This window comes from Crotalus tigris, unplaced genomic scaffold (genome assembly GCF_016545835.1).
Source record: "Crotalus tigris isolate CLP2741 ecotype Arizona unplaced genomic scaffold, ASM1654583v1 scf7180000024351.1097467, whole genome shotgun sequence".
Taxonomy (NCBI): Eukaryota; Metazoa; Chordata; class Lepidosauria; order Squamata; family Viperidae; genus Crotalus; species Crotalus tigris.
This window is the reverse complement of record NW_024100520.1, coordinates 275,001-302,397: the sequence shown is the minus strand read 5'-3', so window position 1 is coordinate 302,397 and position 27,397 is coordinate 275,001. Positions and strand designations below refer to the sequence as shown.

General features: G+C 40.6%; 2 protein-coding genes across 3 annotated transcripts in view; both read left to right on the top strand.

The window, feature by feature from the left end:
* CWC22 (CWC22 spliceosome associated protein homolog) overlaps positions 1-4,980 on the top strand; it is a 61,853-nt gene extending 56,873 nt beyond the window's left edge. Inside the window, exon 19 of the mRNA XM_039327160.1 lies at positions 3,429-4,980. Within this exon, the coding sequence (XP_039183094.1) occupies positions 3,429-3,526 (98 nt within the window). The 3' untranslated portion in view covers positions 3,527-4,980. The remainder of the gene's footprint in view (positions 1-3,428) is intronic.
* A 103-nt stretch (positions 4,981-5,083) lies between these two features.
* The window catches only part of ZNF385B (zinc finger protein 385B), a 275,321-nt gene continuing 253,007 nt past the window's right edge, over positions 5,084-27,397 (top strand). Inside the window, exon 1 of one of the 2 annotated variants that reach the window (XM_039327147.1) lies at positions 5,084-10,139. The gene's annotated coding sequence lies outside the window, so the exon portion shown is untranslated. Of the gene's footprint in view, positions 10,340-27,397 lie in introns of both variants that reach the window. The other variant, XM_039327148.1, reaches the window with a different exon arrangement.

The window sequence follows — 27,397 nt, the reverse complement described above, 5'->3', positions numbered from 1 at the left end:
GATTTGCATCTGCGGAGGCCTCCTTTGGCAGGAGAGTACTCCAGTGCATAGTATCAGAGAGTGGGACACAAGCCTAGACAGCATCCCATCCACAAGGACAGTGAGGCTTTGGTATGTCCCATTGGTGGATTCTCCACTCGTGAATGCTGGAGAAGGAGCGTTGGTCTTACCTAAACGCCTTTTCTCAGCGTGACGATGGAGAAGCCACTCCTACCCTTGAGGCCAGTCAGGTCTTGTGAGGGGAGAGGATGGAGTCAACACAAGAAAACATAGCCAACTAGTCGAGACTGGGGCAGGGAGGTCCCAGGAAGAGAGGCGGAGCAAAATTGGATGACTAGTCTATGGGCAGAAGATGAAGTTAACCCATTGGTGGATTCTCCATCGTCAGCTGAGAAAAGGTGTTCAGGTAAGACCAGCGCCCCTTTCATCAGATCACAGAACAATCTAACCCTTTTGAATTTGGCAGAAATAACATTTTTGAATAGGCTCAAATCAAAACACATTTTGTGTTTCCCACACAGTCACAACAAAAAAACACATTTGGGTTCCAGCCATTTGTATTTGCACTATTTCAGAGCTTCTTGATTTTGTTGCCACAAACTGACTCAGCTGTCTTTGTGAAACTGGAACAAATGTCACACAAATCAATTCAAGATAGAGACCAACTTTAGCAGCCTCTACGCTGTTCAACCTGCCCAGGTTTTTGTCTTAAATTCACGTATATATCACATCTATTTTGGACCCTATTTTATTGTTTAGAAGATATTTTGCAGGAATCTCTTGAAGAAGTAGTCCAAACATAGTGTGTTTGTCACTGCATTAGAAATATTTCTTATTTCCTCTGCTCCGTATTTATTTTAGATTTTTTTAAAAAATGGATTTTCTCTCTTAATTTTTTTAATTGGAAATGAATAGGCTTATTATTCTTTAATATTTATTAAAATTAAATGTCAATTTTAAAATATCTTTTCTGTACTTTATAAATGACTAATGAGGGATTTTAATCCCTGCTGTCCATGAGCTAATGGAGTTGCAACTCAGTGGAACAAATTTGTTTCTGGTTTGCAACTTGCGCATCTCCCAACTTCTCTCTGGAACCTTGACAATCCACATTAAGGAAAACACTATTCTTCTGGAACTACTTACTTTCCATTTGAAATGCAGAGCTTTCTTGCCTCTGAAGACCTCCAAAGCAAACTATTACTATGAACTTTTCAGACTAAAAAAGTCCTTTAAACAACTGCTGGTTTCTGCTTGAGAATTTCCAGTATTCAGTCTCTGTTATATTTAACTGCTTTTGCAAAGCCGTATTTTATATGGTTTGTTAAAAAAAAAATTAAAAATAGGTTTATCAGTATATTAACCCTGAGTATTCTAGTGTTCTTCTTTTCTGAATCTAATTATATTCATTTAATTAAAAGGATGGTAGGATTTATACCTTAGGTAAGCTTTTGTTAGCTTAGTGCAGTGATTTGTCATTGCATTTCCTTTTTACCTCTCATTTCAGATTTTTGCTGTGTTCCACTCCAATAGAATAGAATAGAATAGAATAGAATAGAACAGAATAGAATAGAATAGAATAATAACTTTATTGTCACTTTGAATGTACACTAATCGGCATACGTTAAAATGAAATTTCGTTGCATACAGCTCTCAAAGGGTCACCACCTCCAATATACACTACATAAATATGACAAAAATAAATAAATAAATACAAAATTATGCATATACCCACATATATGACACAGAGAAAGAATAGTCTAATTCGGGTTTTGTATATATGTGCATAGCGAGAAAAACGAATCTTGCGAGTTTACCAGACGGATGGCATAGGGAACAAAGCTACTACAGAATTGGGTAATCCTGCTAGAAGTACTTCAAAACCTCCTCTCAATATAGTAGCAATTGTCATTATCCTTGTCTGTTAACCATGACAGATTAAAGTATTTCTTGTCTATTATCAGACAAGAACCCAGTTACAGCTTTGATGCCAGAATAGATAAGTGGCTACTATCTTCATATACTTGATTGAATGGATGTATGCCTGCCACAAATTGAGAAAACTCTCAGCAGGACATACATCTACTAAGCATAGTTTGTTTAACAAATTACAGTTGGCTGGGCTTTTATAACATGCCGTATCAAAAGATTTTGGGTTACAAACCTCGATAAAATAGAATTCAAACCCAAAGAGAGTACATTGTATCTTAACATACAGCGTGTGTTCTTTCAAATGTCTGCAATGAATATAGGAGAAACAAACTTTCTTGTTTTTCTTTGAAGACGTTTCGCTTCTCATCCAAGAAGCTTCTTCAACTCTGAGAGAAGCTTAGAGCTGAAGAAGCTTCTATGGTTGAGAAGCGAAACGTCTTCAAAGAAAAACAAGAAAGTCCAGTTGCTGCCCTGAAAAGGCACCTTTGGGACAACCATGACCTGGATGACTGAGAATCTCCATAGACATTTAGGAGAAATAAAATTTATCCACAAAACGATTTTAATACTGTATTGATATTTTATAACCCTTTGGGGTCCGTTTATGGCTCAATATGTTTAATCTTTTAAAAATGAATATGGAAACAAACTTTCCATGATAAAATTAAAGACTGGCCAGATTCTCATTCATCAGACTAATTTCCATCTAGCTTTTTCTTTCTTAGCAAAGGTTGACTTACCTTGCCTCCCATCAATTATTTCAATATGAGTGACTATGCCCAAATGCCATGAATCAGCTATGTTCAACTGTGTGTCAGCTGCGGTTAATATAAATACCCTAAATAGGATGCCTGGAAGTGGGTTTAGTCTGGCCAAGTGAATATAACCTTGCACCTGACTGTAAACCATTTGCTTACTGTAAACTGTTACTTAGATTGATGTTCCTTTGTTCTCTGTGGTTTTTTTTTTCTCCAATGAAATATTCAAATGGAATTTAAACATTTCTTCATATCCTCATCTAAACAAAGCTCTAAAAAGGCCCAACTATGGATTTTGATTTTTTTGCCTCATGGATTAGTATGGTTATTTTTGTTTCTGAATGACTTGATGTAAGCAAAAGAACTGAACCTGAGAATTTTTTTTTAAGATATTGTATTATGTGAATGGTAATTATTCTTATATTGCACAAATGTATACATACACATGTATATAGGTAAAAACAAATAGTGGACATTTATAGGATGCTGGGTCCCCCAACTTCATTTATGACTTGAAAGATTTGGAATATTATGTAGATGTCTTCATATTTAAGAATATAGGATATTTATTCTATTTTATATCAAGGAAATCTGATACATACAGATTCCTATAACATGAGAGATTGGATTAACCAAAGTAAGGAATTACTAGCAATAGCATTTAGACTTATATAATGCTCATAGTGCTTTACAGTCCTCTCTAAGCAGTTTACAATGTCAGCATATTTTCTCCAACAGTCTGGGCCCTCATTTTACCAACCTCGGATGGATGGAAGGCTGAGTCAACCTTGAACTCCTGGCTGTGGGCAGAGTTAGCCTGCAATATTGCTTTCTAACCACTGTACCAGCAGACCTCATCTGTTCATTTAATGTTCTTACTGGTCAGAGAACCAAGAAGAATTGTGTAAAAGCAGCAATTATATATATCTTTAGCTTGCATCTAGGGATCAGGATTAAACTCCATGCATGTATGTATAGTTCTGTTTTAACATTGACTTTTTGCAATATATATATATATGACTTTCAGAGACTTTCTCCTACATTACTCTATTTTTATATCTTGTCCAAGAATAAGATTATAGTAAGATAATTGGAGGTGAATGCAAACTTCAAGAGAGGTCTTAGCTTTCAATATACCCGTGGCAGTGTATGCCACATTCTCCAATCTCCCTTTCATGATTATAAATGTGGCAGAGGAAAATTATTGGTTTGCATATAAAGGACAGAAAATTATAACTAGAGGTTACTTCGTTCGCTTTCCAGTATAATCTAAATTATTTGGTTGTATACTATTTATAGCAAATCTTATTTCCTTAAATGCAATGTTTAGAACACACACACACACACACATACACACACAAAACAGGCACATAGGAAAAGAGAAGTCCTTGAAGTTATGGTACATTCTGGCCTAGCTGAACTGACCATTTTTCTAGGACAGCTGCACAGTCACTGTTAATTTATAAAATTGTTATGAAATTGCCTTTCAGAAGAACAAGATGAATGCCAATTTTAACCCCAGTTGGAACTTTCAAAATCAATTTCTCACTTCTTCAAGACCTAATTTCTAAAATGGGGACTGCTAAGCCCACTGATGCTATGGAAATCTTTATCCATGAATCGTGGATAAACTGAAAGTATGATTGCTACTCGGTGGTTGAAAGAACACATCTGGCTTATGCGCTCACCTTTATTACTTGTCTGGCTTAAAGGCTCAATCAGTTAAATCTGCAAGGTAAAATGGGAAAAACTACTCATTCTTTTCCCCAATATCATTTACCATTTGCTAATGTGGACATCATTAAGAGATTTAGTTATCCTGTAAATTGATTGTGCCCAATCTTATATACTGTAGTGGAATTAAAACTACAGCTAGAAATATTCACAATTCTTCCCATCTATCTAGCCGCTAGATACATTTTGAAAACATGAAAGTTCTCTGGAGCTGATTTTGGGAGGCATATGATAGATGAAGGATTTATGGCATGGTGGCCTAGTTGTGAAGACACTTGGGAAGGTTGAGAGTTCAATCCTAGGTAGCAGCAGATGTTTCTCTCTCAGGGCACAAAGAAAAAAAAAATCTGCTACGAAATCCATGAAGGTATAAGGAAGACAATAAACCCTCAGTTCTATCCAGTTGCCCCAACTCTACCCTGAGTTAAAGGGACTACAGCAGTGGTTCTCAACCTTTTTAATGCTGCGATCCCCAACCGGTTGTAAGTCGGGGACTACTCAACCGGTCGTAAGTCGAGGACTACTCAACTGATGCAGCACCGTTTGCAAAATGGGACTTTTGGTGGGCTCAGCAGGGCAGAGACAGCCTGGACAATTCCTATTGGCTTTTGAAAGCCAATAGAATTAGACTCTATTCAAGAGAGTCTATTCTATTGGCTTTCAAAAGCCAATAGAATAAAAGGGAGTAGCACAACTAAGGAAAAGGGGGAAAAAATGGTGGACTGCGTTGTTTGGTGACCCCCGTGAAATGGTCGTTCGACCTATTTGCCTCAGTTCTGGATCTGGTGTAGCTTAAGAAAAGATTAAGAATACTTTCCTCCAGAACCAAAAGCTATTTTCAGAATAGGAGAAGCACAGCCCAGAATGGCCATTTGGAAAGAGAGATTACGTATCAGACTTTGGTACCTAATGCCTGGCCAGAGCTTTCCAAACTGCTTGTCAAATTTTACACAAGGTCCTTCTAGAAAAAGGTTTTGTGCTCTTGGAAAAAATTGAGTTTTTTTCAAACATGGATCCAACACTTTTCTGCAAAAGGGCTAGACCCATGTTTAAAAATTGGAGAAGCACTCTCTTGAGCATGCTAGTCCTGTTCTGCTCCAAGTCAATTTAAACCACAAAGGATATCCAGGTTTTGCCAGCTGTGTGTGTTGCTTGTTCTGTCACCCTTGGAAGCATTATTTTTTTCCTGTTGCTTCTGCTTCTGATGATCACACAAGCAGCTGTGTCCACCATGATATTGTGTTATAGAGTTACATTGTGTTACAATGTATTGCAGTGTGCACAACCATAGCTTCTCTTGTTTCTCAAATAAAATTAGCAGAGCTGTGCTCTTTCCTGCTCATTGTTGAAAGCTTGGAGAAGAACCTAATTCAAAAATGGGAAGTGGGGAGATGCTAATGTGAAAGGAAATCAGAGATCAGGAGTAAATTAAGAGGGCAAATTGAGAGAGTGGCTGCAAGAGGGGCTGGCTCATGAATAGAGGAAAAGGATTTCCTAATTGCCCAAAACATGTCTAAAACATGCTTAACCTCTTCTCCATGGTAATGGGTGTCAAAAACATTCTAATCGTTAACATGACTTGAAAGTGTGGTAGGACATGGTTAATTTACTGTAACTGGAAAATTGCTCTTATTCCAAAACACAAAATGACAACAGAAGGCAATTTAAATCATGGGGTGAGCACAAAATGAGCCCAACTTCATTGGTCAAATTAATTGAATGATATAAACTATTAGTAGGTAAAGGGCCTAAGTGGTTGTAATTTGGGCAAGACTGTCAAGTGTTCTTTATAATTAAATGCTGTTTTTTCCCTTTTATTTCTGCATTCAGAATATTTAGGTGTAGGGGAAACAAAACAAAAACAAAAAGATTAATCATTTTCACATGAACTATTAAACAAGAGGACTTTCGTGTCTTGTTATTAATGGAACTATAAACAGCATGTGAATTGTGAAGTGATTGTTCATGCTATTAAGTAAAAGTAAAACCAGTTTTCCAAAAGCATGGATTGAAGTACAATGGAAGTATTATCCAATCAGTGCTAAAGTGTCTTTCTTTTCTGTTTTAGAGTATCAACAAAAAAATAGAACAGTGTTTTTCTGCCACTTAGAAGCACATCTTCTAGACAGCTTAAATATTTGTCTGGCTAGTTTAATTCCAATTCAACTTGTGATTATGTTCCACTCTGTGTCTTGTTTAATACAGTTCCGACTTAACTTAAAAGGGTATTTGTAAAAATAATTACTATCCTCAAAGATCTTTGTTCTTTTGTATATATAAAAACAACCGTAGTATTAGAAGTTGAAAAAAAATCTTAGACAGAAAGCAGATAAATTTTTAATTTCGTGGACTTTGAAATATCTTGAATAATTACTTCAAAGCAAAAAAGTATAAAATCATGTATTTATTTATATGCTTCTAATATCCAAAGCAGTTATAACAATATGGATAGCAAAACAAACAATTACTGACGTGTGGGAAACTAGCAGTAAGACGAGCCAAAATAACAAAAAGAGAATGAAAAGATTAAGCAACTATTTATCATCCAGAAAAAAAGGCCTGTGGCCATGATAGTTAAACTTGATTAGATAGGTGTGGCAAGATGAAAAGGTCCTGGGTTATATACAGATAATCCTCGACTTACAAAACTATTCATTTAACGACCACTCAAAATTAACAGCACTGAAAAAGACTGACTTATCACTATTCTTAAACCATTGTGAAACCATTGGGGCAACCCCACAGTCATGTGATCAAAATTCAGGTGTTTAGCATATTGCATGCATTTAAAAGAGTTGTAGTGTTCCAGGCTTCTGGGATTGCTATATGCAATCTTCCTAGAAAGCTTCTGACAAGCAAAGCCATGGTTCACTTAACTGTAGTGATTCACTTAACAACCATGGCAAAATTGGGATGTGACAATGAAATGAAAATTTGGGGCTCAATTGTGGTCGTACACCGAGGATTACTTATGTTAAGATTGGTGCTAGAAGCTTATGTAATTCTCATTTTCTCCTCCTCCTCTCCATGAGAGACTGAAAGGCCATAATGAACAGCTCAGGCAATGTGGGCTGTAATTGGAAGAGGGAAATCCAAATCTCACAGAGACAGAGTGAAACTATGTTTGCATACCATATAGATAATTTGCGTAGCAATGGTTTAGGATCAAATTAGAGTTGTACTATGTCTTAAAAACCAATCTTTTCTCTAGTGAAGCCCACCAGATGGTTTGGGACTCCATTGCCAGAGTTGCCAACGAGCACAGATATTAACAGTTTCACAGAAGCAAGTGTAGTGCAACTGATTCCAAGCAAAAATTATCACCATGTTAGTTGGCCATTTAAATACTCGCATTTATAAGAGATTTGTCATTCAATATACTGCACTACACTAATTATATTTTCCTCTCGTTTATCTGTGCCCTGCTCTTCCTGCTTTCAAGTTTTCATCATGTGTTGTAAAAAGTATAAACAAAATGCTATATTATGTGATATTTTAAAATGCTTTTACTGTAATATAAATAAAAATAAATATTTTCTGAACAATACTAGTAGTACTATTACTACTATGATTTAGAGAAGGGGTCTTCAAACGTGGCCCTTTTATGACTTGTAGACTTCAACTCCCAGAATTCTTCCGCTAGGCACGCTGGCTGAAGAGTTGAGGTCCACAAGTCATAAATGGGCCAAGTTTGAAGACTCTTGATTTAGAGAATTAAGCTGACATGGATTTCACAGAAGTGTTAAGATATTATCTAGTGACTTCTTGAAAATATGAGAGCTCCACTAAACTAAACGTATTCAGGACTAGGTTGCATGTAAAAAAAAATTGTTAGCCCTCTTAAACATTATTTTTTCTCAGATATCATTTTGAATCACACATTCTTAAAAACATTGGAAAATATTGATGGCAGTTCTATCTTATATCATGTATTTCTGCCAAGAGAAACATTATTGGTGAAAAAAGTATATTTTCTTATTCTTCCTTATTCTGAGTAATCCTTGAAATATCTGCTCCATCATTTACCTTAGATATAAACCCTTCTACTGTAAAATCATGTTAAGCTCTCTTCTATTACTGTTAACATTTTGAAATGGTTTTACAGGCTTTCTGTTCATTGAAGATTTCTCTGAAGGATCCTAACATTAGTGAAAATGATATGAAACAGTGCAAACATAGGGCCCAATCTAATTAAAAATTAACCACACCAGCATTCAATCTTTTTTATTTGGGAGCTCAATGACAAGTTCTTTGCTCTTTATTTCCTGAAAAACAACTGACATTGGAGCAGGCCTTTAGTTAACTTGATGGTATTTTTTTTTTAGACTTAGTTTCACTTATCATACTTACCCAATAACTTCATGAGTATTTAGACAAGATGTGTTCAAAATCTGAAGTACTGTACAGTGTATTTCAGTAATGCAGCTCCTTGACTTTACTTATATGAACTGAATACAGAATGTTTCAATAAAATGTCTATATTGAGTGGCAATTGCTCTTAGGCATTTTATTCAGTTTTTCAAAGCCATATGTAGCAGTAGTAGGAACAAAATATGTAAATCATGAATGTTACCTCCAGGCCTTTCCAAAATCTTACTGAATATACAAAGGCTTTCCTCAAAGCTGTTCAGTGTTGCTTGATTTAATAAAAGTAGTCACAGATAACATACATTTTTTGCTGTTGCTTTAATAATTTTTAAATATAATAATCTGAATATAAATCTATTTCTCTGTTGACATGTTAGTGATGTAGATTCAGAAAGGGTTGCTAACTCAGCCTGGGTGTCTTTGCAGAAATAGTAACAACAGCAAAAGTGAATATGGTGTTCCATTTTCATCTGAAAAACTGATCTTTGATTTTAGATAGATGATAGACAGATAAACATTTGTCATTTTTTTTACTGTGGGCACAATGGCACATATTAAAAATGAAATTTAGTTGCTTGCTCTCAAAGTGTACACATACACAACACACATTTAAACATGCTACATACAATGTATGTATAGACTTACAGCCTTACATATAGAAGTGCCCAAATCTGAGGAACTGAAGATGTCTGCTTTGGATTTTCTTACGGGAGGGAAGGAGTTTCTTCCCAAAATGGGCCTCTTCTTGTTCACTGAAGTAAATGCATCCATTCTGCTCACTTAAAGGCTTGCCGATCGATAGATTTGCAAGACCAGGAATCAATTAATTTTCCATGAGAGGAAACCTGCGAAGATGAGCAGCTTAAAGTCGAAACGTTGAATCCTGATGATAAACCTTGGCGGGTAAGAGCGTGCTTCTTCGGGCTATAAGTGCTTAAGAAAAAGTTACGAGAATGAACTACCCCGTTGCAAAACGCCGCCAGGTCATAAATAGAAATTAAAAGGCTAAGAGCGAGCCTTGTATCAAGACTTGTTTCGTGCAGAGTTTTAGCGCGCCAAGAAACTGCAAGCGGCCGCACTCCGCGCGCGCTTCACCTGGCTGCCTAGGGTCGTTTAGGGCCAGGCCGGGCGCATGCGCGCGGCGGGATGTCGCCGGCGCGCCGCTCCGGTCCAGGGTTGAGCCGCTTGGCTGGCGGTTAGGAGAGGTGTCCACGCGCTCTGCCCGTCGACCTAACCGAAGAAGCTTCCTGGAAAGGGCGGGTGGGAGAAAGCGCGCGCTCAGCCGAACGCATAGGCGCCCATGAAGGCGCTTCCTCCGGTCCCGCGCCAAAGCCGCGCCTCGGCGAGGTAAGAAGCTTCGCCCGGGACGGTCGCGCGGACAGGTGCCAAGCAGAAGCCCTCGGAGACCCCTCGGCGCGGTGGGGTAGTGAAGTCTCGGTCGGCTACGAAGTTTGAGCGGTCCTCTTGAGTCCTTCGGGGGCTCTCGGCGTCAAATGCTGCTTTTTGTGCTGGCCTGCCTGCGGAATGGGAGGCACCGCGGACCCGAGGTGAGGCGGCTCTCTGAAAGAGCCGCGTTGTCAATTCGAGGCGCTTATTTGTGTACGTTGGCCTGGCAAAGGGCGTCTTGAGGCTGATGAAACAGGCGTTGAGCCGCTTGAGGCAGCCAAGCGAGCCCGAGCAGCAGCATCTCGGAGGCAGCAGCAGCAGCAAGTTTGCTGAAGAGGCGAGCTTTTCGATCCAGGCTGCTGTTGACAGCGCGTTTGGGCGGTGTTTTTTCTGGGTACACCGAGATGCGGGGCAGCTTCTTTTGGAAACAAACTACTGGGTATGTTTGGGGGGGGGGGAAAGCTGCTTCCCTTAGTTGCTCGTGTGTAGATGGCCTCGCGTGTTAGGGCCAGGCTTGTAGCTGGGTGAAAGGAGCGCAGGTTCTCAGCGTGCAAGCACACAACAAGCTTTACCTCCTCTTCCCTCAAGATCTCCTTCAGTTCAGTTTCGATATTGCAGACAGATGTGAGATTGTAGAATAGCCGTTTTCTCGATTTATCTAAATAGGTCACAAGCTTCTAGGAGCGCACAGAAACTATAAGCGTGCTTGAAAAGTATGCGATAACAAATGACTTTTCTTCATCGGTGAATTAAATAGCTATCCACCAGTCGTTGAGCTGGGAAACTATACCAGCATAGGTTTGCTCCCCTAACTGGTGATCCTGTCACAACAGCCACAATGCCCGCAAATGTTACTAGCCCTATTTACAGAATACAGGGCATGGATTGCTGGCTTCCCTCCCCCTTCCTTTCCTTTCCCTTCTCTGATGCCAACTGTCACTGGTCAGTGGGAAAGTACCATCAATCACTTTCCTTAATCTGAGATGGAACTGGATTTTGACAGATGGCTAGATAGGTTTATTTCTTTATTTTTATTTATCCAATTTTTATAGCGCCCATCACACTTGCATGCCTCTGGACAATTTACAAATTAAAAAACATGCTTGGTTTAGACATCTATAAGAACTTGCTCTGGTTTAAGAGTTTTACATGGATGCATTCTTCTGGAATAGGGTTATTCTAGAATAATAGTACTATTCTGTAATAGTGTTCACTTCTGGAATACTGATAAATGTTTCCGAAATGAGCCCTATTATTGATGGGTTTGTGTTGAATGTGGGTGTAGCATTATTCCAGAAGAGTACTAAACCCAGGTGCAGAAAGAATTCCAAATGACAGCTGACAGACACAGAGATATGCTCTAAAACAGCAGATGGATCTCACACTGGCTCTTTGTTTTGTACTTCACAAAACAGCCAACCACTTCTACCACGCCTGGTCAGTGCTGGCTACCGCCAGATCATTGAGCTGCAGATCAGCTGAGAGACCTGATAAGTATAAAAGAGAGAGCCCAGTTTGAAAGGCCCAAATTCTACTACTGCCCACAGCAGAATACGAGAGAGTCAGGCTTGTCCCAGCTTAAAGTGGTCAGTGGGATGATTTTATCCCATGGGAATCACTTGATTTCCACATCAATCACATAACCTGTAAAGCTGGTCAGGTTCACCCATGGCAAAATGTTGTGGTTTCTTTTCTTGTTAAAAGGGAAAATTCTGCTTAAACATCTAACAGCTAAGGACTGTAGATATTGGTTTGGGATGAGTTGGAAGTGCTGTAATAACATGAGGATATGTCAGAAGAAAGAGGTTGCTGGGACATATTTATGCCATGGTTAAGTGCAAATGGTGATGGACCCTTAGATTTTAAACTCCTTACTTGGAAAAGTCCTGTAGGCTTTTGGTCTTCATGTTGAAAGAGATATGGCTTTAATTGTTCTCTTGGCCTTACATTTCTTTGTTGCTTTTTAGAAAGCTTTAGTACTTCTTGAAAAGGAGAATTTCTTCAGCAACTCGGGATCAGCCTGCTTGAAGAAATCATCCTTGATTTGGTTACACAACAGAGGAGTTCATACGTATATGTACTGTAGTCCAAAGGTTTTACCTAGACAGGATCTTCAAATCACATGGCCTACAACAATTCAACATTTTGAATTGTTAAGGATTTTTGTTTAAATGTATTTTTTCAAGTTCAATATGACTCTTAAGCTTGAGACATTCTCATTCTGAAAAATTCTGTTTCAAATTTAGATGAGAGCAGTATCAAGATTGAAACTGGTAAAAACAATATATTGCAAATGTGAGATATTTTCAGTTTGCAAAAACATTTTGCATACTTTTAACATCCAATCCTTGAAGAAACTTCCTGAAAATTAGTCCAGGTATTTTGATGTTCTAAGCCAGTGGTTCTCAACCTGTGGGTCGGGACCCCATTTGGGGTTGAACGACCATTTCACGGGGGTCGCCAAACAACGCAGTCCGCCATTTTTCCCCCCTTTTCCTTAGCTGTGCTACTCCCTTTTATTCTATTGGCTTTTGAAAGCCAATAGAATACTCTTGAATAGAGTCTAATTCTATTAGCTTTCAAAAGCTAATAGGAATTGTCCAGGCTGTCTCTGCCCTGCTGAGCCCGCCAAAAGTCCCTTTCTGCAAACAGTGCTGCACCAGTTGAGTAGTCCTCAACTTATGACCGGTTGAGTAGTCCTCGACTTACGACTGGTTGGGGGTCGCGGCATTAAAAAGGTTGAGAACCACTGTTCTAAACTTCCAAATTTGTAAGACACAATAGCAAATAAAAATATGATTCTTAAAACTGAATGCACTATCCAAAATGAGTACTTTTAAGGCCAACAGGAAACCAGAGTAATATGAATGTTTTGAAAATATGTCCCCCAAACTTTTAATTAAGAAACATGAAAATGTGAGTGCTTGTTGTGGCTTATCATCCTGATATGCCTGTGTGAACATGACTGTAAAAGAAATGAAGCAGTTTATACTGTGATAATGCTTTAAAGTATTCTGAAATCCATTGATTCTTAAATAGTCCCAATGTAAAAGCTATTTTCCCACTTGGAACTGTGCTGGTAAGGAAACCCTGAAAGTAATGGAAGATTTGTAACCTTATTATAAATTTAATAAAGTGAACGTGGGTAGCCACCCATTTGCTGACAAAAAGATCAGGATAAATTTAGAAATGATTTCTGTTGCTGTAACGGATACATGTTTTATTTTGAATTTTATTTGATATACATGATTTATAAATAGGGAAAGGTGAAATAAACTATTTATCAAGATAATTTTATGCAGGTATTTTTAGATGAGTTTACTGGAATCTATCCATCTATTGTGACATGGTTTACTAAATTTAATGTTAATTTATACATTTTGTATGAGTAAACTAAACATTAACCATAGAATTGCAGAGTCAGTAATGCTAGAAACAGTGTAGAATTCTCAGGTTGAATGCTGTGGGACTGAAAGGGAATGCTCTGGATGAGAAGCACAAATTATAGGATAAAAGGTATTACAGCATGCTGTCCCTGGATCCCTGCCTAGAAAACATCTGGCTAGTAAGCAGTTATAGCACATGGACTTCCGGACACCATTTTAGTTAATTGCTTAAACAAAAAATAACTATAAATGCTCTTCTTTTTTTGGTTAATAAAATTATTTTAAAGTTACAATTATGTAAGGAGATGTTCATTAGCATGTTGGGTATTTCCCATTCTTTAGGTAGTATATTCAAATGCTGTATGAGTGCTGAGTCCATTATTATGATTAATTTTATTTCTGTTTCAAAGATACATAACTGATAATTGAAGATATGGGTTTGCAAGAAGACTAGGAGAATTTAAATAGCAGTGTGAGGGAACTTTATGTTTAAACGAGGGAAAAGGTTAAATAATGATCTGTGTAATGATAACGTCATGTATTTCATATAAAGAAGATCAGGCAAAAGTTAGTGAGATAGCTTACCAGAATAAAGACTTGAGTAAATTAAGTTGAAAAAGTTTATTGATTCTTCTGTTGCTACTTCATTTACAAAATAGAAGTATCAAATTGACTGCATCTCTTACAGTTCTTCAGGTAGATTTGCAAATGAACTGCTACCTTGTTTTGGTAATATTTCATTAAAATAGTATGGAAAAAACTCACCAATTGTTTTAAATGCATTCTAATAGAAAATAATGCTGGAATTGTGATACCTTTCTTTTCTTCTGAATAAATAACATTGGGCTGATCTTAGCATCCTAATGGGAATATGTTAGAAATCATTTTTACTGATCCTTTGTCTTTAGTTAAACGCTACCATTAGCTAATTTCTCCAGCACACATTTTAAAGTGGTATGTTGCATAATTATGTTACGAAACTGTATGTTCTTAAAAACTGCATATTGTTCAAAATGAATCTGTTTCCTAAAGTAAGGATGGTTTCACTGGTGACAAATACAGTAATTCTAAATTATAAAATATGTTGGTATATTATTTTGTCTTTAAACTATAATTTAAGATATTTAAAACAACATCTGTCTGGCAAGAAAATGTCAAGTGAGCACCTGTCCACCCTAGATGAGTTCAAATCACCAGGACCAGATGGACTACACCCCAAGGTTCTGAAGGAACTGGCAGATATGATCTCAGAACCACTGAACTATATCTTTCAAAGATCCTGGAACACTGGGGAACTACCAAAGGACTGGAAAAGAGCTGAACTGGTTCCCATCTTCAAAAAAGGAAAAAAATGGATCCAGGAAGCTACAAACCTATCAGCCTGACGTCAATACCTGGGAAGATCTTAGAAAAGATAATCAAGCAACGAATCAGCGAACACCTAGATGCTACAAAGTCATTACCAAAAGCCAACATGGGTTTGTCAAAAACAGATCATGCCAGACAAATCTTATTGCATTCTTTGACCAGGTGACAAAATTAGTGGACCAGAGGAATGCTGTAGATATAATTTACTTGGACTTCAGTAAGGCATTTGATAAAGTAGATCACAACCTACTTGATAAGATAGAAAAATGTGGGTTATACAGCATCACCACCAGATGGATTCGTAGCTGGCTGACCGGCCATACTCAGCATGTGGTCCTCAATGGAACCACATCTACATGGAGCGAAGTGTGTAGTGGGGTGCCCCAGGGCTCTGTTCTGGGCCCAGTGCTCTTCAACATCTTCATCAATGATTTGGATGAGGGGATAGATGGGGAACTCATCAAATTTGCAGACGACACTAAGCTAGCAGGAATAGCCAACACTCCAGAAGATAGGCTTAAGATACAGAAGGATCTTGACAGCCTTGAACATTGGGTGCTAGCTAACAAAATGAAATTCAGTAGTTCTACATTTAGGCAAGAAAAGCCAAATGCACAGGTATAGTATAGGTGGTACCTTGCTCAATAGTAGCAACTGTGAGAGGGATCTCGGAGTCCTAGTAGACAATCACTTAAATATAAGCCAGCAGTGTGCTGCAGCTGCCAAAAAAGCCAACACAGTGCTGAGCTGCATTATCAGAGGGATAGAATCAAGATCACGTGAAGTGTTAATACCACTTTACAATGGGCCACACTTGGAATACTGCATCCAGTTTTGGTCACCATGATGTAAAAAAGATGTTGAGACTCTAAAAAGAGTACAGAGAAGAGCAACAAAGATGATCAGGGGACTGGAGGCTAAAACATATAAGGAACGGCTGCTGGAATTGGGTATGTCTATTTTAATGAAGAGAAGGATGAGGGGTGACATGATAGCAATGTTCCAATATCTCAGGGGCTGCCACAAAGAAGAGGGAGTCAAGCTATTTTCCAAAGCACCTGAAGGCAGGACAAGAAGCAATGGATGGAAATTAACCAAAGAGAGAAGCAACCTAGAACTAAGGAGAAATTTGCTGACAGGGAGAACAATTAATCAGTGGAACAACCTGCCTCCAGAAGCTGTGAATGCTCCAACACTGGAAGTTTTTAAGAAGAGACTGGGCAGCCATTTGTCTGAAATGGTATAGGTTTTCCTGCCTGAGCCGGGGATTGGACTAGATGACCACCAAGATCCCTTCCATCATCATCATCATCATTATCATCATCTATTTTTGAATTGAAAAAAGAGGGATCTTATGGAGGCTGTGCGTAAAAATATCTATTAAAGAAAAAGTTCAGAAGTAAATGACACTGTGACTGCTAACTCATGATAATTGTAGTCAGCACACTTAATCTTTAGAGCAGACATGTCAAATTCACGACGTCACATGATGTGCAACGTATCAGAGCTTTTTCCCTATTGCCGGCAATGGGGTGGGCATGGTTTCCTTGTGACGCGTCTGGCCCGCGGGCCGGCAGTTTGACACCCCTGCTTTAGAGAGTAACACACATAAGACTAGTCTTACACTTTTAAAAAAATAAAAATCAGTCTTAGTTCCATTTTTTGGAAAGCATACTTTTTTCATCCATTTTTATTTCTGGATTCCAACCAACATTATCATACAATCTCAAATCACAATGGCACTATTATACTGTACCTTCTTCATCACACTGTATACTCCCAAATTTGCTCTATAACCTCATCCAAATCTGTATAATTTTTGGCACACCTAGAAAGCTTCACAGGAAATTTGTTCTCTCAACAGTTGGCAGATGGACATCCTTGGATTCCAAACATTAAACATAGCTTTGCCAGGAATATGAAGGTAATAAATTCAGTAAATTAATGACAAAAAATTATAAATCAGTTTTTCATGTAAAGTCACAGTAATTTCAGGTGGCAAAATCAGTAGCATGAAATTAAGCTTAGATAGGGTAATATCCAAAAAATTCTGGAGACCATCTCACCATATTCAGAAAATTTAGTTTCAAAAAGCACTCATCAATCTTTCTTCCAGTAACAAAGACTTGGAGAAGATTTGTAAACTGTATATATGCTGAGGCAATTGAGGTCTGATCTAGTTTAATCTAGTAGTTAAGGCATCAGGCTGGAAACCAGGAGACCATGAGTTCTAATCCTACCTTAACCATGGAGGCCAGTCACACTCTCAGCCTACCTCACTTCACAGGGTTGTTGTTGTGATGCAAATAGGAGGAGGAAGGAGTAATTAGATATGTTAGCCAACTTGAGTTGTTCAGAAAAATAATAAAGGGGAAATATAAATTAAATAAATCAATAAAAAACCACTTGCACAAACTTTCAATTTTTGTGCTCTATGTATCAGAGACAGCCTGGAAAATTCCAATTGGCTTTCAAAAGTCAATATAATAAAAGGGAATAGCACAGCTAAGGAAAAGGGAAAAAAAATGGTGGATTGCATTGTTTGGTGACCCCCGTGAAATGGTTGTTCGACCCCAAATGGGGTCACAACCCACAGGTTGAGAACCGCTGAAGTAGAGGATGTCAGTACTTGGAGGAACTTAATGCCAAAGCCAATCTGTTAATGTTATGAAACTCCCTGGAATCTACTGTTTCAGGATCTGGGTTGTTTTAAGTGATTAGGCACTTGAATTGGTTTCCCATCTCCTTCCTTGAGATGTTCTAAGCACCTGAGTGCTATAATCCTACAGTTCCTAGCTTCTCTTTGCTGATTGCCCTGAAGTCGTGGCATTATGTTGATTTTACTACCTCCTTGTTTTTCTGTTGTGGGAAGGATGAAGACAGAACAAAGCTCTGAATTGCTGCTTAGGGATATTTGTAGTGATTGTTCTTCATTGAAGGTGAAGAATGAAGAATTTGGGGAAAGAGGAAGAAAGGATTCACTTGATGCCCCATGGCAAGATGTGAAGATTTACTACATGGGAGATAACTTTCCTGGCCTAGTTCTATGAAATACTTAGTTGAAATTAAATTAAATGTACTACTCCAGTGGTAGCAGTTATATAATTGCCAAATATCTCCACCAATATCAACAATGCCTTTTCAAGAGGAGGAATTATGTGTCCAGTTTGATTTCACAATATTTGTTTGCTTGTTTTCAGCCAGATGGACATAGAATAGATGTTTTAGTTAATACAGAAGCAGGTAGTTCATTATAATATAGAATCATTCATTCTACTTCAGGGTGCTACATGTCAAAATGTAATGATCTTAATATGCAAAAGACAAAAAGAAAATTGAACTGGAACTAATTTTGTCATTTTTTCTGATTTGACTGTGCTTATGACTAATTTTTAAAATATAACTATATATAATTCATATATATAGAGAATTATATCCATCCAGAAATCTTGCTTGTTTGTAGGTGACCAAATACTTATTTTCCACCATAATTTGCAAATAAATTCTTTCCATATCAGACAATGTGATTGTCTGGATTTGTTTTCTCATTTTGTCTCCCATAGTTGAGGTCTACCTATGATGACAATTACAGGCCTCTCTCATCTTTTTAAGTGGGAGAACTTGCACAATTGGTGGCTGACTAAATACTTTTTTGCCCCACTGTATATAGGATAAAGTCTGCTGATATAATGAGACTATGGCCTCCCATATTTCCCCCTTCCCCCAGTGTAGAAATTAACAGTCAATTCTGTGGAGTGGATTTTGAGGGCATATAGAAGGAAAAACTTCGACCTCATCACTCAGCTCATGGATGCAGTTCCATCAGCTAAGGTTTAATTGGATTCCACCTAACATTTAAATATCCATACAGAACAATTTTTTTTTAATTTGAGTGCACACTATAATTTTTAGAATATGCAGTTCCATTTCTGAGGAATACTGGGAGAATAATGCAGTTATGTCAGCAGAGTAAATGGAATTAAAATTTCCAGGTCACTATTTTCAAAAGGATGTTTAGAGTATGGACATTATGCCTATCACATACCTATTTTATTTTGAACTAAGAATCAGGTTCCTGAAAAGCATTGTTTTGTTGTTGAATTTGGGCAGTTTGAGTTTTGTATGCTTGTTTCCTACTATGCTTTCTATAAAGTGCCAAGTACAGGTAGTCCTTGTTTAGCATCCATTTGTTCAGCAATTGTTCAAAATTATCATAGTGCTGAATGAAGAGTACTTATGACTGGTCCTCATAGTTGCAACCATTGCTGTCTCCCTGTCATGCCTAAGCCCAAAGATGACACAATGAAATCAGATTAAGCCTAGTTCAAAATTAATAGATGGAATCTTGACAGACTAAAACTGTAACCTTCTAACCCAGGAGTGTCAAACTGCTGGCCCGCGGGCCGGACACATCATGCGGAAGCCGCACCCACCCCATTGCCGGCAATGACAAAACTCTCCCGATACGTTGCATGACGTCACGTGACATTGCAAGTTTGACATGTCTGTTCTAACCTAATAGATATAGATTCTAGAGTATGATTTCCTCCCTCAACCAATGAATTCAGTAGTGTGTAGTCTCTTATTTTTGCTCCATAATGTTTTGCCTCCTCCCTGGAAAGCTGTGGTATAATTGCCAAGATTCCTCCCCTCCATTTCTTCTCCAGCTGCACATTCCATCATTCTCCCCATGGTCATCTGATTGTGTTTCGGGTGCTTGGCAACTGGCTAGGGAATACAACAACATCGCAGTGTGCCACAGTCTCATGGTCACCATTTGTAATCTTCACTTCCAGATTGTAACAAGTGAAGTCTTTTTTAAAATTATTTTTATTCTTGTTTAATTAATAACAAAAACAGTCTTTAACAAGAAAGTAAAAGAAATATGACAAAGAAAAAAACATAATATGGTAAATCATTTTAACACTAAACAGTTACAATTATATATACGCTTATCTAATACAAATATTTTTCAAGTACATATGCATTTTAATACATTTATATAACTATCATATAATTATATTTTTTAGCCTACACTAGATTGAGAGCAAAGTCTAAAGTCCAGCTGAAATGCCTATGGGATTTCCTCTTTGCTGACAATGCTGCCATTACTGCTCACTCTGCCAAAGATTTTCAACAACTTATTGACTGTTTTAGTAAGGCCTGCCAAGACTTTGGTCTAACAATCAGCCTGAAAAAAACACAAGTCATGGGTCAGGATGTGGATCCACCTCCCTGTATTACAATCTCTGCACAGGAACTGGAGGTTGTCCATGACTTTGTGTACCTCAGCTCAACAATCTCTGACACTCTCTCTTTAGATATTGAGCTGAATAAACGTATTGGTAAAGTGGCCACCACATTTTCCAGACTTACAAAGAGAGTATGGCTTAATAAGAAGTTGACAGAACATACAAAGATCCAGGTCTATAGAGCCTGCATCTTGAGCACATTCTTGTACTGCAGTGAGTCACGGATTCTTCACGTACGGCAGGAGAGAAAGCTGAACACTTTTCACATGCGCTGTCTCCGACCTATTCTTGGTATCACCTGGCATGACAAAGTTCCAAATAGCGCAGTCCTGGAATGTGCTGGAATCTCTAGCATGTATACACTATTGAAGTAGTGACTTGGGCATGTCGTGAGAATGGCTGATGGTTGGATTCCGAAAGATCTCCTGTATGGAGAACTAGTGCATGGAAAGTGCTCCAGAGGGAGACCTGAGCTGCGATATAAGGATATCTGCAAGAGGGACCTAAAGGCCTTGGGAATGGACATTAAAGCTGGGAATCCTTAACCTCTGATCGTTCAGCCTGGAGGGTAAAGCCACAGCATGGCCTTCTCCAATTCAAAGAGACACTTGTGTAGCAGGCTGAGGCAAAGAGGCAGTCCCGGAACCAGCGAAATCTGGGGGCTGGACAGGGGACAGATTGTATCTGCCCCCGTGCGGAAGGGACTGCCATTCTCGAATTGGCCTTTTCAGCCACACCAGATGCTGCCTTAGGACCTCTTTCCAGAGCACGATACCATAGTGTCTCAAGACTGAAGGATGCCAATGATGATGAATAATGTATGAGTAACATATTTTATTATATTTATTCATTTAATTTGTAATTTGTATTTTTATTGCAGTTATATGTGTCTATGGTTTTATTGCTTTTACTGTTGTAAGCCCCTCAGAAATGCCTTACGGCAAGATGGCTGGCAAACAAATTTAATAAATAAATAAATAAATGCAAGGTTTACATCTAGAGTACAGGCAATCTGCCCATAGATGGCAAATACAACCAGGTCTTCAGTGCATTGATTGAAAAGGACACTTAATTTTTTCAGTGCCACAATATCAGTCTTTTGGCCATAGTAAGGGCACAGAGGATCCATTTACATTGTCCAGTTGTTACATTCCAAATACTAAATATGTAGTTCAAGGGAAATTTTTAGGTTTTGTTGTGCAATCATATATATACCGTAAATGCCGGCATACAAGGCGACCCGGCGTATAAGACGACCCCCGTCTTTATAGCCGGGCCGCATTCCTAGAACGTCGTCTTATACGCTGGAAACTACCAGTATTTCCGGCGTATAAGATGACTCGGCGTATAAGACGACTCCCGTCTTTGGCGCTGATTTCAGCGCTCGCGGAAGTCGCCTTATACGCCGGCATTTACGGTATATATATATTTATATTTGACTATTTTCCCTCCCAAAAGTAGTAAATATGAAATATTGTATAAATAGGTGTTTTAATGAAGCAGTGAAAGTTATCCTTATTACATCTGCAACAAAACACTGCTTTTATATACAAATGTAATGGAATCCAATATACTCTAAATATTATTTTTTGCTTTAAAAGTTGTAATTTGAGGTCCATTGACACTCTTGCTATAGAAGTTGAAACTCTCTTTCATTCTCCAGGCAATAAAGGAATCTCTTAATTCTTTATCCCATTCATTTTTTAGCATCTGCATAACAAATTGATTTATTTATAACAAATATCTACAATATAAATAATAGTAGGATTCAACCAGTTGATTTAACATCTCAGGAGTTTCAGAAACTGAAAATGCTGCTGGTCCAAACATAGTTGTTAACAAATTTTGTAGCTGTAAATATTGCCATTGGGTTATATCTGGTAGATGACATTTAATCTGGTAGGTGACATTTATCTCTTAATACAGTGTATATTAAAAAAAAATATTTTTATCATCTATCAGTTGATCCAAAGTCAATAGTCCTGCTTCCATCCAGTTTTTCCATATCACATTTTTTTCCCCAATTTCTAAAATTAGGTTTCTCCATAAAATCAATTTGATAGGGGAAAAAAGTTGAATCTTTTTTATTAGACATCAGACAACTTGCTGACATAATTATTTCCAGAGATATTAGAATTTTAGTATTTTTAGATCCTAATACTGCCCACCCAACCAAAGGTGTTGTGTAAGTAGAAATATACAAAGAATTTCAAGATTCATTTGGCAAAATATTACTGGAGACGTTCAATACAGTCCTAAAGGAAGTAAAAATGCCAGCATCCTGGATTGAAGCAAACATTGTGCTTCAAAAGAAAATTCAGACTTAACAAAAATCAATAATTATAGGCCAATATCGCTTTTAAATTTGGATTACAAAATATTTATGGCAATAATTGCGGGAAGACTAAAAAGATACCTAAATGAATTTATACACGTAGATCAAAATGTTCTCCAGCACAGGAGATGGAGAATCTACCAATGGGTTTTCTTTCTGCCTGCTCTTGAGACCAAGTCAGCCAAACTTGTCATACCCCCTGTTGCTAGGAGAACCCAGTCTTGACTTGGTCCCCAGCTCTACAAGACGTGTCAGGTTTGGCTCTCAAGCTCTTTCAGGTAGTCAGTTTAACCCCTTATTGGATTCTCCATTCTCACCTCGCAAAATATCTCTGCAGCACTGAGATCAGCGCTGCCCCAGATTGTTGTCCAAAATTCTGGGGAAAGGGGGTGGTATTTTTCTCCCTTTTGCTTTCCACCTCATTTTGCTCCAGAGCACTGAGGAGCATTGCTGAGGCTTCAGCCTCTGCTTATCCTGCTTCCTCCCATCTGCATTGCTGAGGCTTCAGCCTCTGCTTTTCCTGCTCCCTCCCATCTGCATTTCAGTGCTGGGATCAGCGCTGAAAAGACCTTTGCGCAGCATTCAGCTGTAGCTTTCCTCCCTTGATTCCAGATTGCCTTTTTTGCTGTTCCGTTCATTGCGGGCACCATTTTAACTGCTGTGAATGGGCCGCAACGCAGACATACAAGGCCCTTGGCTAAATTTTCTGTCCCGTATGGTGTAGCCGCCATTTCGGCTGCCGCGAACGGGCCATGCAACAGCTGATCCAGGCTCCTTAGGTCTCCTCCAAGGCCGCAGACATCTTTGCAAGCAATTGGGAGCAAGACTCATCCTTGTAGCAATTACTGAGGATTGCACTCCGGACTTTCCTCGGCACTCTACTTCAGTCGGCCGCCATTTTGGCTTAACCGTTTGCCTCACCTGAGGGAAAAGTTGGACAGCCAGGTTCTCTACCTTGCTTATGAGCCCACTCTTTCATCGTTTTTCATTTTTCAAAATAATTAGGCATTCCTGACAGTCCCCTTCTTTCCCCTGAACGCCTCCACGCTCAGGGCTGGCAGACACAACCTCCATTTTAGATACCATCTATAGGCCCGTGGCTGCCATTTTGAGCATGTGGCGAACTTCTGCCACAGGACTGTCATAGCTGGGGGTCACTTAACACATGAAATAGCTCACCCTGCATCCAAACAAATGCCTGTGCAACATTTCCTAACCTGGCCACCGAACTATACCTTTGGGCTGCGTTCCAGTTGGCTGTCACAGCCTCTGCCACAGATTGACCCTACAGGCAAGCGCACTGTCCTCCTTCTCGTCGTCTCCAAGTCATCTCGGAGGCACTGAGTGACCGGTCAGGTGGCCAGGGGAGCAGCGCAATTTCCCTGCTCTAGCTGCTATAACCACCCGCCAATAGTCCCCTGCCAGAGTTTCCTCTCATTGCTCCCTAAGATAGCTCCCTTCAGGATGGAGAACTCCACGGTGCCGGAACTCACAACCACTGCGTCCCCATCATCTGGCCAGGAACGGCACAAATCCTCCAAACGGGAGGCGGCAGGCAGGATTAAGGCCAAAGCAAAGGCCATTTCCAGGAAAACTTCAAAATTGGCAGAAAAACAGGCGAACAGGAGGCACCAGGCCCTGGAAAAGGAGTTTTCCAGAGCACAGAAGCAGGCCAGAGTAGAAGCTGAACAGGCAGGGGCCCCGGACTTTGACCTCCCTCTGGGACCTTTGACCTCTACCCAGGGGGTATGGTCCCTACAGGACAATCCCGTTACTCTTCCCCCACCCCCCGGGACGCATCAAGCTCCAGAAGCCACCTTTATCCCAACAGCAGCAGGGCTTAGGGGGGTTGACCCTCAAGGCACCCCCCCGGATGACTATCTTGAAGCCCTGATAGCAAGGGTGGCGGACAGGGCACTGGCCACACGGTCCCACCATTTGTCTGGGTCGGAGCCATTGGCAGCTGTACCTCCAATGTATTTCCCCCAATCAGGGCCTTCTGTGTACCATGGTTCCCCCTCACCCTCCCAATCCTCGTATAGTGGGGCCTCTTCGCCCACAGAGCAAGACCAGCCAGACATTCCATGGTCAAAGGAGGATGATACTCCAGAAACCCCCACCAACTGGGGGTCTATTCAATCCGGCCCTCTTTGTGCCGCTTCTGCGCAAGGCCAGCACTATGGCCAACATAGGTCCCTTTCAACCAGATCCCCGTCCACTTCGGATGCAAATCCGATGTTCTTCGAGACGGTGGCAGCACAGCACTATGTCCCTTGTCCATCCCTGTTTCTGAGCGCAGTCCGCAAACAATGGACCTCACCCGGCACCATTCCACCTCCGGGAGGAACAGATAAAAAAATTGTTCACAACAGCGCCAGATTTGACTGACGTCCTGGAGGTGCCAAAGGTGGACGATCCATTAAGCTCACTCGTGTCCTTGTCCACTGTGTCAGGAGATTTGTCTGAGGCACTGAAGACAGAGGACAGGAGATGGGACATGGCCTTCCATAGGACACACCAGGAGGCGGCATGGGTGGTAAAAGCAGCCACTTGCACCTCCTTTTTTACCAGATCCTCTGTCCTCTGGCTCAGGCAACTTCAGGGCAGGATCCCCCCAGAGGATATACGCACCCACCAAGATCTTAGCAGGCTGGTCGCAGCAACAGAGTATGCCTCTGACACCACTTTACAGATGCCCAGATTTTCAGCCAAGTCCATCGCCTCCAACGTATCCGCTAGTCGGATGCTATGGCTCAAATATTGGCAAGCTGACGCCAAGTCCAAGTGGCATCTGGCGGCAGCTCCTTACAAAGAAGGAAATCTGTTCGGAGAGGCCCTAAATCCAAACTTAACTGAGAATAAGGACAAGAAGAAAGTCATGACGCATCTGACCACCAGGACTCCTGGGTGCTCCAAACCGTCCGATTCGGACTGTCCCTGGAATTCGTGTCCACTCCACCGGGCGTTTCATCTCTTGCCCCCAGTCAAAGAATCCAACCAAAGGGCCTCATGCAAGAGGCCATTCATCATCTCCTAGAAATAAGAGCCGTAGAACCGGTGCCGGTTGGTCAAAAAGGTCAGGGATTCTATTCAATCCTCTTCATGGTCCCCAAGGCCTCGGGGGGATGGAGGGCAATTCTAGACCTCAAAAGTCTGAATTCCCACATTGCATACCGGAAATTCAAGATGCAAACGCTCCAATCCATCCTGGGCAGCGTCAGAAAAGGAGACTTCCTGATGTCCATAGACCTTACGGAAGCATATCTCCACATCCCTATCCTTCCCGACCACCGGCGGTTCCTCAGGTTCTGTTACAAGGGCCACCACTATCAGTACAGGGTCTTACCGTTCGGACTCTCCTCGGCTCCCAGAGTATTCACCAAAATCCTGGCGGTGCTTGCGGCACACCTAAGACTGGTGCCGGTACACATTCAATGCTACCTGGACGACATTCTCATACAGTCGTCCTCCCACTTGGCGGCCCAGTCGGACTTGAGTTTGTCAATCCAGGTCCTTCAACAGCACGGATTCTCGGTGAACTTCAAAAAGAGCACACAGTTCCCTCGACCCGAATCCTATATATGCGCACCCGTCATAGATACAGTCGGTTGCCTGGTCTATCTTTCACAAGAGCGTCGGGATAGCATCCGGGAGCTAGCACTCAAGGTATGCAGGGAATGTGCAGTGTTGCTGGCCCTACTTTCCCAACTCCTAGGAAAGATGATCTCTTGCATTGCCATAGTTCCTTGGGCCAGGTTCCACTCCAGGAATCTCCAATGGTTTCTGCTCCCCTTCCAGGGGTTGGGAACTGCTTTATCCAACCAACAGGTGAGGGTGCCCATCCAAACCCTGAGATCCCTCCACTGGTGGTTCTCACCAGCAGTAGCCAGAGGGTCACCCTTCAAGAAACCCGTTTGTCTCACACGACGGACGCCAGTCTATTTGGTTGGGGAGCTCACCTCAGGTCTCAGTTCGCACGGGGCCATTGGTCCTGCACAGATCTGAGATACAACAGCAACTGGTTGGAGCTCAGAGCCATACACCTGGCTCTCCGCCACTTTCGTGACATAGTGGCGAAACAGCACGTGCTAGTCCTCACGGACAACGTGGCGGCAAAGGCCCACATGAACCGGCAAGGGGGTACCAGGTCCAGGTCCCTCATGTCCAAGGCCCAGTTACTGGATTCCTGGGCAGAGTCCAACCTTTCCTCTCTCAGGGCCGAACACATCTTGGGGGAGGCGAACCGACAAGCGGATTTTCTGAGCAGGTCGACCGTGGATCACTCGGAATGGTGTTTGCACCCATATCTCTTCGCAGAGATGTCATACAGGTTCGGTCATCTGGTCCTTGACCTGTTTGCTTCACCAGTGAATGCCCAGCTCCCGAGGTTCTTCTCCCACTTTCCATCCCTGTGGGCAGAGGGGATGGATGCCCTTCGAGCCCCATAGCCGGAGGGTCTACTCTACGCATTTCCTCCTCTCCCACTGATTCCGGCGACCATTCACAAACTGCTACAGGAGTGAGCAGAGGTAATCTTTGCGGCCCCGTACTGGCCCCGGAGACCCTGGTTTGCCAACCTGGTGAATCTCTTCCGCTCTCTTCCATGGAAAATCCTGCCGGATCGCATGTCTCTCCACCAGGGGGTTCTACGACACCTGGAACCCCAGTGGTTACAGTTAGCTGCCTGGCATTTGAACGCAGGATCATGATACAGGAGTCGTTCTCGGCCAGAGCAATTTCCATGATTCAGGCTTCTCGCAGGCTGCAACCAATCGCATCTATGACTCCACGTGGAGGAATTTTTGCCATTGGTGCGGAAGGCGGCAAATGGATATCTCAGAGTTGACAATCCCACAGATCCTAGAATACCTTCTTGAT